Here is an 11774-nt window from a genome sequence, read left to right on the forward strand (position 1 = left end):
TTGCACAACATGGAAGACGGTTGCAAACAGCTGCTAATAAGAGTTTAATTAAAGTTGCAAACGATAACAATAGTCAAGTCTGAAACGAAACAGAGAACACATTCACTGATATAATTGCAGGATTATATGAAGAAACATTATGCATATGCGCTCATATGCATAAACTAAGAGGCATGAGGATGGCAGGGATAGGAACAGCAATTTCTGGACATATAATATTGGCATCTTGGCATTATTATTACTTGCAAATGTGTTTTAATCCTTTGTTTACCATGGATTTTAATTATCTTTTGAATGTTTTAACTTCAATGTTCTTTTTGTTTTTTTGAAAGCCACTCATAGGTTTTATTACAATCATGCGGCAGGCCGAGAAATAAAATTACAAACATACATCAGATTTCATATGAAACCATCCGGGTTTTTCTTTATAGAAAAATCCAGGTGCGAATGAACACATTTGAAACAATTTGAATTTAAAGCCATGCAGTGTGCAGCAGCTAACTTCCCAAAATGAGGGAAGAGAGGTTTGTTAGTGCCTCTATACTCACATTTTCATGCTTCATGTGTTTCAGGAGACGCAATTCCCGATAGGCTCGCTTGGCAAAAAGTTCCGATTGAAATGGACGGTACAACTTCTTAATAGCCACTTTTGTTCCATTTTTCCTGTCAATAGCTGAGCTTAAAGGAAACGAGAACAGAAATTCCATGAATCAGAAGCTAGGCGAAAGGGTATAGCTGCATCCTGGGAATGAGACAAAGCGCGTTTATTGACGCAGATAAGGAATATGCCGTATAACAGCACCCAAGCAAGGGCGACAAAATTCAGTTTCTGTGTGTTCCCAACGCCTGCCAAGCCGTGTGTGCATTTCAATAGGAGGGTGGGTATGTGAGAGTGGAAAAGGATGGATATGTGTGCATGTGGCTCCCTTCAAACTTGCTTTCAGAACTCAGCAAATTTAACTGAGAGCCAGTGTGGTGTAGTGGTTAAGAACAGTAGACTCGTAATCTGGTGAACTGGGTTCGTTTCCCCGCTCCTCCACATGCAGCTGCTGGGTGACCTTGGGCCAGTCACACTTCTCTGAAGTCCTCAGCCCCACTCACCTCACAGAGTGTTTGTTGTGAGGGAGGAAGGGAAAGGAGAATGTTAGCCACTTTGAGACTCCTTTGGGTAGTGATAAAGCGGGATATCAAATCCAAATCCAAACTGTGGCATGGTAGTTAGCTTGTTCATAAGTTAAGAGCATGGGCAGGCAGTTTCAGAAATGTATTGTAATACTGAAAACTGCCTCATTCCTGGACATATTATTTTTTATATCTAGCCAAGTATCATGTCTGGCTCATGGGGTTTGTTTTCTTTTGCCAAATAATATTTATTAGTTTTCCAAATTTTACACAAATCAATGCCAAGTTACATAAAATTTAATACAATTTCCCCCCAAAGTTGACTTCCTGTTCTTTGTCCTAGATGCATCCCTACTTTCCCCCGATGCTGCTTGATATTACATATTTATTTCTACTGTTGTACCTTGGGTTACATACGCTTCAGGTTACAGACTCTGCTAACCCAGAAATAGTACCTCGGGTTAAGAACTTTGCTTCAGGATGAGAACAGAAATCGTGCTCCGGCGGCGTGGCAGCAGCGGGAGGCCCCATTAGCTAAAGTGGTGCTTCAGGTTAAGAACAGTTTCAGGTTAAGAACGGACCTCTGGAATGAAGTTCTTAATCCGAGGTACCACTGTAGTTGCCTTTGACTGGACTCAACTGTCCAGGGGTCCTTTACCTTTACCTTAGGTAGTTGGGAGAGGAGAATTCTGAATAGACAGGACTTGTCTGTTCCAGTAGAACTCTTTCTGTGTTCATATTACTACTCTAATGGGAACAGGTTCTCTTTATCTCAAACAGAAATATTCCCCAATACCTGCCACCTGAATCTTTTCAACTGGAAAACCTGGGACCTGCTGCACACAAAGGATGAATTCCATTGCTATGTGTTCTACCCAGAAAGACACAGCAGTTTGATCTCCCTGCCCCCAGTCACAGTGAGTCCAAGCCTATGTAGACAAGGTTGGGGGACATGTGGCCATCCAGCTGTTGTTGGATCCCAACTCCCATCAGCTCTAGCAAGCATAGCCAATGGTCAGGGATGATGGGAGTTGTAGTCCAACAACGTCTGCAGGTCCTTGGGTTCTTCACTCTTGCACCAGGCTAAATCGCAGTTGAATTACAGTTGTGAGGATAAGGCAGGAACAGCTTAAATCACTATGGCAGTTTTATTATGATGTTTCAGATGATAAAACACATGAGGCTAGATGTAAGTTTATATCCCTCTAAGAACCACATTTCCCACCTCAGGACTGCTGTGTTGCGGGGCCAGAAGATGAGAAAAACAGCTGTGGTGGTAGGCAGGAGACAACATTGTCACTGAAGGTCATCCCAGCTTGTAAATTAAGGTGCGACGCAAAACAGACATAAAAATAGCGAACAACGTTAACACCCGGTATGTGAAAAATTGACCCAGGGGCACTCCTAGAAAATGTCAACATATGGAAAGGAACTAAGACACATGGCTAAGGAACCATAATACAGTGCTACCTCTGGTTACAGACGCTTCAGGTTACAGACTCCGCTAACCCAGAAATAGTACCTCGGGTTAAGCACTTTGCTTCAGGATGAGAACAGAAATCGTGCTCTGGGGGTGTGGCAGCAGCGGGAGGCCCCATTAGCTAAAGTGGTACCTCAGATTAAGAACAGTTTCAGGTTAAGAACGGACCTCCAGAACGAATTAAGTTCTTAACCTGAGGTACCACTGTAGTAAATATTAAAGACAGGTAAAGCTTAACTCAGGGGTCAGCAACCTCGGGCCGCTGTCTCCAGCGCTGATCACGCAGTGGGCTGGAAGCGGGGGAGCGCGTGCCCATATGCGTGCAAACACCCTATTTCTAGCGCACTTCCGGGTCGGAGGAGCACTGAAAATAGCTTGTGCACATGTGCACGGGCCTCCTCCAACCCGGATGTGCACCGGAAATAACGCATGCACATGCGCACAAGCTATGTCCGGTGCTCCTCTGACCCGGAAGTGTGTTGCGGCAGCAGCGGGCGGCGGGGGTTGCCTGCCGCTGGCCGGATAAACGAGTCCCTCGGGCCTTATCCGGCCTGCGGGCCTTAGTTTGCGGACCCCTGGCCTAAATGAACATTTATTTAAAGGACTAATTCAGATGCCTGTTTTGAACACAGAAAGTTGTCTTTTACGAAGTCAGACCTTTGGTGCATTAAACCCAATATATAGTGGTTGGTGGCAGTCCTACCAACTGGTGCCAGGGACTAAACTTGGGAGCTTCTGACTTAGAGACAGAACCAGTAACCAAAACGGTCCTGCGAATACATCAATGTAAAAATATTACACTGCAACAGAAAACCCCATTGTTATTTAGGACCCTGATGACGGATTTGTCTCTGGGAATGTTATATGCAACAACAACAACAACAACAACAACAACAACAACAAATCATAGATCATCAAATTGAGGAATTGGAAGGGCATCTAGTCCAACCCCCTGCAACGCCAGAATCTTTTTCCCAACTTGCGGCTTGAACCAAAGACCCTGAGAATATAAACGCCTCCTTCTCTACAGAGTGAGATATCCCAGAATAATAATAATATGCATAAATAGATGCTTATAGTCTTATTGTTGTTAGCCGCTCTGAGCCCGGCTTCAGCTGGGGAGGGCGGGATATAAATAATTTATTATTATTATTATTATTATTATTATTATTATTATTATTATTATTATTATTATATTTATGCTTCCGTAAAACTGACTCAGCTGCTCTCGAGTGTCGTTCAAAAGTGATCCTGCGAGTGCCAAGCACCGTCATCAAACAGACCTCGAAACACAACCAGAGGTATTCTGTTCCTTACCGTTAGTTTCTCTGTTCCTATTCCTTGCCCCACCTCCAAGTGCAGGCTTAGGCAAACTCGGCCCTCCAGATATTTTGGAACTACAATTCCCATCACCCCGACCACTGGCCCTGTGAGCTAGGGATGATGGGAGTTGTAGTCCCAAAACTTCTGGAGGGCCGAGTTTGTCTATGCCTGCCCAAGTGGATATACCTGGCAGACTGAAAATAGTCTTGGCTCCACTAGTTTCTCTCATTCTTCCTCCTCGCCACAAAATGGAAATGGCGAGAGCAGAGTGAAAAGGAAGAGTGTGAGCATTGGCAATACAGTGCCCAAGACCCAAAGGAGGTGCAGTATTCACATGCAACTGGCGTAATTCTCCTGGACCCCCATGCAATTGCTATGGGGTTCGTGGGGATTGCCATATAAACCACATAAAGGAAGGGTTGCAGCTCAGAGGCGGAGCTCATGCAGAGAGTCCCAGGTTCAATCCCTGTCTTTTTCAGTTAGGCTGGAATAATAATAATAATAATAATAATAATAATAATAATAATTTATTTATACCCCGCCCATCTGGCTGGGCTTCCCCAGCCACTCTGGGTGGCTTTCAACAGAATATTAAAATACAATAATCTATTAAACATTAAAACCTTCCCTAAACAGGGCTGCCTTCAGATGTCTTCTGGTGGGAGGGCGTTCCACAGGACGGGCGCCACTACCAAGAAGGCCTTCTGCCTGGTTCTCTGTAACTTGGCTTCTCATAGCAAGGGAACCACCAGAAGGTCGTCAGCACTGGACCTCAGACCAATGGGGGTGAAGAAAACGCTCCCATCTCCAAATCTGCAGACAGTACTGAGTTGGGTGGGCCTGACTCAGAAATATGGCACTTTCCTGTGCTCCTGACATTCTGGGGGTGGCTTAAATCTGCATTATTTAAGGTATTTATGTTATTTCTGGGAGAACTTTCTGACAGGAAGAGCTGTTCGGCAGTGGAAGCGTTTCCCTCAGGAGGTTGTGGACTCTCCTTACTTGGAGAATTTTTAAGCAGAGATTGGATGGCCATCTGCCATGGATGCTTCAGTTGAGATTCCTTCATTCCAACTCTATTCCACATTTTGGGGCAAGTCCGCACAAGGATTCTAACAACAGGAGAGAGAAAAAACGCCTGTCTTACATGTTAAATACCCTCTACCTCACTGCAGATTACTTCACCACTGTTTATGTAGGGATGGCCAAGCCTGACAGCCGTTCTCAGCGGAATATGAGGAACAGAAGGAGCTGCAAAGACCAGACACTTGAATAGCACTCAACAAAAGGGAGCTTATCTGTGTCAAACAGTTCTTCCCTGTGCATCCTTCTGTATCTGACAGCTGTCAGCCTCCTCTATTTTACTCTCAACACCTTCCTGTGTCAGAAACACAACTGATGCTGGAGGTGCAGTTTCTTTGCACTAGTAGGGAGATCTGCCCTCGCACAGCCTGTTGCAGGCAAAAAAATACCAGCCTCCTTCCCTGTCCGTCTGAGGTTATTGGCATTTTAACATCTGTAGAAGAAGCAGAGAACTGGCTTCAAATGGGGCAGAAAGTCCACAAATTCTGTCATGCAGCCCTTTAAATGAAAGAATCCTGTGAAGGCACCCATATCAATGTCTGGGAACCCATTTGCCAAGAGTAAAATTTTGCTTCCTATCGCCCCCCCCCCCAACAGGAAGTTTCTAACACCACAGGAAGCAAGGCAATAAAAGTGAAAAAAAGAAGGCGGAGAAGAAACATTTCTCCACGCACATTTCCACATTGCATAGATGTGGTCTTCAAGATGTGCAGGGAACCAGGCAAGAGGGGTTTTTCAGTAGTTGCGCCCACCCTGTGGAACGCCCTCCCAGTAGATGTCAAACAGGCAAACAGCTTGGTCGTTTTTCAAAGACATCTGAAGGCAGCCCTGTTCAGGGAAGTTTTTTGTGTGTATTTTAGTATTGTGCTTTTACTATTTTTCGTTGAGAGCTGCCCAGAGTGGCTGGGGCAACCCAGTAAGATGGGTGGCAAATAAAATTATTATTATTATTATTATTATTATTGGGGTGTCATCAATCACATGACACGGCACATGCAGACCATTTGAATGGCAATGCCCTTACACTCCCCCCCTCAAATATTTTAGGGGGAGAGGGCGGCGAAGGGACCTCGGCCCCCTAGGATTATGTTTTTATATGTGTTTATTATTATTATTATTATTATTATTATTATTATTATTATTATTATTATTATTATTTTATATGTGTTGGAAGCTGCCCAGAGTGGCCGGGGCAGCCCAGTCAGATGGACAGGGTATAAATAAGCATATTATGATTATGATTAAATAGGGCGTCCCTATTTTCATTTGTGAAATATTGGAGGGCAGTATCGATGTGCATTTCCCCCCCCCCCCAAACAAGCTTATCCGACCACAGACCCCTGCACCTTCCCAGCCCTTAACCTCGGGCAGAGTGTCCTTCAGACGGGCGAGCAGAAGAAGTACGGAGCTCTGGGTTCGAATTCGGCGCCCGCTCGCCTCCGCCGAACCGGGCGCGCGGCGAATTGGCGAGGCGCAGCTGAGAGCGCAGACGGGAAGGCTGCGTGTGGAGCGCGCAAGCCCCACCAGCAGCGCGCAACCTCCCCAGCCCCCTTTTTCCAGAGTCTGCGGGGAAGCAGAAGTTGCGAGGCGCCCATTGTCCTCCCTCCGGCGACTCCGGGATCGCTGGGGAACTTGGATAGAGTCTCTCCCCCCCCCCTCGCCCCGCTTTCCTCCGGGGCTGCTTCGCCTGCTGCGCCTCCTCGCCCTGAACCCCGGGGTCCTCCTTCCTCCCCTCGCCCCGCTCCAGACTCACCAGACGGCGCCGTAGGCTCCGGATCCCACCGCCTGCAGCTCCCGGTAGCGCTCCCTCACCTCCCACGCGGTCTTGGTGATCTCCTGCCGGTAGAAGCCTTTCTTGGGGGAGGACATGGCAGCTCCCCGCCTCCCCCGCGCCGCCAGCTCCCGGCGAAAGAGAGGAGCAACCGCGGCGGGAGGCGGAACCGCGCGCGGAGGGGGCGCGCCTCGCCTTTGCGCGCGCCCGTCCGCCTTCTGTCTCTCTCTCTCTCTCCGCCTGGGCGTGCGTTTCTCTTTCTCTTTCCCAGCCTCTGTGGAGGAGGGCGGCTCTCGCTCCTTCTCTCCCCCTTTCTTTCCCACCATTCACCCCCTTTGGTGGGAGGGGACCGCGCTGCAGGCAGCGTGGATGGATGGATGGATGAAGGTCTCGCAACATGCGCCCTCTTCCTCCAGGGCGTTTCCTTTCCCATTTATTATTTTGGAGAGGTCGATTGACAACGCCGCTGGCTAGCTGGGAAAGAAATCTCGCTCTCCCGCCCCCCCCCGCACCCGAGGTTATATTTTATTACATTTCAAAAGTTTCACAGTGGTGGATTTAGGTATAAGCTAAGCAAACTATAGCTCAGTGTCCCACTCTCTTGGGGGCCCCAAAAAAAAATTTAAAGGAAAAAAACAACTGGATGTACATTTCCAAAATATAATCTACTTCTTCTTTAATTGTATTTCAGTTCAACAATTACTTTGATAAAATACAGACTTTGTTATGTGCAAATGGCTTAGATCCATAAATTACCATATAGCATATATTCAACACAAAAAACCATAGCTGTCAACTTTTCCCTTTTCTTGCGAGGAATCCTATTCAGAATAAGGGAATTTCCCTTAAAAAGGGGAAATGTTGGCAGCTATGAAAAAACAGCGACAATTTGTTGTTGACAAAGGACAGATGGACATATAAAGGGCTCCATTACCTTTAGTAGCTTAGGGCCTCATCAAGCCTCAATCTGGCCCTGTATATACACTCCAACACATAAATGTCTCTTTTGTTTTGTCGACTTCTCAACCCGTTTCCCATGGTGGTATTTTTTATTTCTCCCCCTTTGCTGCACCATATTTTTTATTTCTTATACCATAGGAGCCAACTCCTAGGGGCTGAGGGGGTCTTTGCCCCCCATAAAATATTTGAGGGAGCTGCCCCCTAAAGTTGATGGGCATAGTCATTCAAATCGATCACATATCATGTGATCAATTATGTGGTTCAGGGCTTACCTGGCCCCTCCTAATGTTTTCTTCAAGGTGGCACCCGGGTCTTATACCATAACAATAATCTCTAATTCCTTCTGTTGCTCATAGTTCAAATCCTGATCGTGAATTCATCATACTATAGCATTTCTTTCAGTAATCCGAATAAGGCTTCCATTCTTCCACAAAACTATCACCATTAAGTTCTCTTATTTTGGCTGTTAACTTTGCCGATTCCACATAGCCCATCACCTTACTTCTCCTTGCTTCTTTGGAGGGAACTTCTTCCTTCCATTTTTGTACATAAAGAATGGAAATGGCGGGAAAGAGAAATAGTTTTTTATCTCCTCCTAAATAAGCACTGTGGTTTCCACATTGTTGTTTGCTTGTGAGGGTTGCACTTTTGGTTGTCAAGTATCACCTTTGAGATGGTTGGCTACAAAGTGGATTTTGTAATTGAACTGTCCCTGGTGATTCAAACTAAATACACATCTTGTAGTTTTAAGAGCCTCTTCCACAGTGCTTAGTCAAAGCATGAAAGCAACATCTGGTATACAGACATAATGCATCTGGACTTGGAAGCTCTACTCAGTCATGAACTTCCAAATACAGTAGCAATGTACCTCACTTGTCTTTATACTGTTGTTATTTTTCATTCTTTCATTCATTCATTCATTCATTCACAGCGCACACACACGCACACACACACACACACACACACACCATTAGTGAATCTGGCAATTCTTCTCCAGATACATTTTATCCATGGTATCTTTTCATGTGCCTGATTTTCCATCCCCATCTATGTCAACAAACAATGAATTTCCTGAGTGAAAATAGTGGATTAGGAACAAGAGAGAGACTTGTGGAACCTTGAATACGAATAAATTTAATTAGGGCACATAAGTCAAATTATTTGCAGTTTGCCAATTCTGGAACAGTCCAATAAATTACACCACACTATTTTTCTATAAGCATCAAGAACCATGAATGTAAGTAGCTGCTGCGACTTGCAAAATTAATTCAATTGCTACCCTTTCATCTCTTTCATAAGCAGGGCAGCTAAAAAATGGGAAAGGGTGCATTCCCCACATTTTTCCTTATATGTGTTTGTCATTGGAGTCTGCAGCTGGTTTACTTGTAACTGCAGGATTTGTGGCAGACCTGTTACTTCCTTCGCAGAACTGTGTGACTCATTCACTGCTAGCAATAACACTCTGATTTGCATATCATGGTTAATCCACCTTAACCTTGCCTGTAAGTGGGAGGTAAAAATTGTGACCATCAGAAATAACTCACCAAAAGAGAGATTTGCCACAGGCTGAACTAAAGAGTGGCTGTGGTGACCCGGTATTTAGCGTTGTTTCCAAATTGTTCCAGGAGAGTATCTGTTTTTAGGGTTGACTGAGACCGTCTCTTTCGACATTATGCTTTGGGCAGAGAGGCAGTCATGAAAAACATGACAAGCATGCCTTGTTTTCTGTCACACCTCTGGGCTTATAGGCCAGAACAGTTTTTGAAGTGGAAGCATCAAAGGAAATGAGCTTTGGTACCATGATTGTCTCTCTGCATGGTAGCAAACAGCACACAGTGGAAGGAAACCATTTCAATAGAATTGGACCTTGGTTTCTAATGACTTAATAATAGCACATTGGAAAATAACTGGTTTGTTATGAACTATCCTTGCCAGCAGGATCAAACAGATTTTTAAAAAGCTGCGTTACTGTAGGATAAATTAGGTTAACAAGGTGAGAAGGAACGATAACAGAAATACAAAATCAATCCCGTGCGCAGGAGTTTATTCCAGCTGGTGGTCTGTATTTATTTGGGCACAGTAGTGTCGTTTTGGAACAAGAATATATTCTATAACCTGCACATTTGCTGGAACATTAGACACAAATAACCAACAGTTGCTGGGAGCACAAAATACAAAATGGTTGCATAATCAACATGCGAGACAGTTCCCTTCTGTATTTGGGAAGACTGCCAATATTCATAGCTTGGACTCTTGAAGAAGCCAAACAATTTTTTTTTAATGACTTCCCGTTTTTGCAGCTCCTTGCTTCCAGCTGGCTTTTGACAGAAATTGTAGCAGTGGGATTTCCTGCTTTAGCAGGGAGGGTAGATGAGATAGACCTTGGAGGCCCTTTTCATACTCTTGAGTGTGTGACCAACTGTTTACATTTCCCTGCTCTATGCTAGTGTGAACAGATCTGCCGAGGCAGGCACACCATACTTCTGGTGATGGGCTCTAGTCTACAAAAGCTTACGCCACAGTACACCTGTTAAGTCTTTTAGATGCCACAAAACTGTTGTGTATGAGGGTGACCCCAGGATCAAAGATGGTCCACTGAGAGATTCTGAAATATTCAACCTTGCCAAATTCTCCATGTTAAGATTTTAATATACAATTTTAGCAGCCATTCACTCCCTTTCTGAGGACGTTCAAAACGGCAAGTACCTAGAAGGTCAAACTGCCACTACATATTGGTGTGGAATGGGTTTTTTCTGTATTAGCCGGCTTCCAGTATTCCAGGGGTGGTGAACTTGAGCCTTCCAAATACTGGACTCCCAACTTCCATCAGAAGACATCTGAAGGCAGTGCTGTTTAGGGAAGTGTTTAATGTTTAACAGACTATTGTATTTTAATATTTTGTTGGAAGCCACCTAGAGTGGCTGGGGAAACCCAGCCAGATGTGTGGGGTATAAATAATAAATTTATCACCATCATCCTGACTTAGCTATGCTGACTTGAAATGATGGAAGTTGGAATCCAACAACATCTGGAGGACCACAGGTTCACCACTCCCGTATTATACCAACAATATTCAGGTGGCTCTTGCACGGGATGGTTCAAACTGGCTCACTTGTGTGGAGAACTTCTTTACAAAAACAGTTTCCATATGGTTCCCTGTTCCCAGCGGCGTAGCGTGAGTTGTCAGCACCCGGGGCAACGCAAGTAATTTGCGCCCCCTAAGCCGGGGCAAGGCAAGTAATTTGCGCCCCCCCTAACCCCTAACCTGCGAGTTGCCGCTGGCGCTGCCGCCCAAACGACGCCGCTTGCCCGGAGGAGGAGCGGGGCAGAGAGGTGAGGAAAATGCAATGGCCCAGCAGCTGCAGCAGCAGCGGCGGAGGCGGGGCTGTGAGGAGGGGCTGCCTGGCGCGTCCTCCGCGGCGAGCGCTGAGAGCCACTGCCTGCCGGGCGCCTTCAGCCCGGACGCGCGCACAGCTCGTCGGTTCCGCGAGACATGCGGCTCCGCTACAGCCTGCGCCCGAGGCTCTTCGACGACTCCGGAGGCAGCGAGCGCCCCCCCCAGATGTTGCGCCCGGTGCGGCCGGCACCCCTGGCACCCCCCACGCTACGCCACTGCCTGTTCCTAGTAGCTACTGCGTCATTATGGTATATATCTATTAGTTTATCCCAAGAGATGCTCAAGACGCTGCTGCCCAGTTTTGGAACCTTCCAGCAATGAGACCAAGTGTATCTATCTCCCTAGGGAAGGGGCCACTACTGAGAAAGCCTCATCCCTGATACCTGCCAGCAAGATGGCTCTTGGCTGGAGGGCCAGAGAACAGGGCCTCAGAAACTACTCTTAATGGTTAGACTGGCTTACATAGCAGACCGGAGCCTCAGATGTGTGTGTGTGTGTGTGTGTGTGTGTGTGTGTGTGCAAACATACAAAGACTCTCAAACTCCAAGGCTGCTTTTTCCAGAGGAAGCTCCTAAGTGAGAGTATGAAAGAGGTAGTGTCCCATTTATGAGTCTGCCTTTTAGAGGCAAGCAGAGACC

General features: G+C 46.1%; 1 protein-coding gene across 1 annotated transcript in view; it reads right to left on the minus strand.

Annotated features, from left to right (window-relative positions):
• The window catches only part of MAPK12 (mitogen-activated protein kinase 12), a 51480-nt gene extending 44360 nt beyond the window's left edge, over positions 1–7120 (minus strand). Inside the window, exons 1-2 of the mRNA XM_082242473.1 lie at positions 6762–7120; positions 549–678 (exon numbers count right to left, since the gene is read on the minus strand). Coding sequence (XP_082098599.1) covers positions 549–678; positions 6762–7105 — 474 coding nt within the window. The 5' untranslated portion in view covers positions 7106–7120. The remainder of the gene's footprint in view (positions 1–548; positions 679–6761) is intronic.
• Between the last annotated feature and the right edge of the window lie 4654 nt (positions 7121–11774).

The sequence above is a fragment of the Podarcis vaucheri genome, assembly GCF_965113315.1.
Source record: "Podarcis vaucheri genome assembly, contig: SUPER_10_unloc_1, whole genome shotgun sequence".
Classification (NCBI taxonomy): domain Eukaryota; kingdom Metazoa; phylum Chordata; class Lepidosauria; order Squamata; family Lacertidae; genus Podarcis; species Podarcis vaucheri.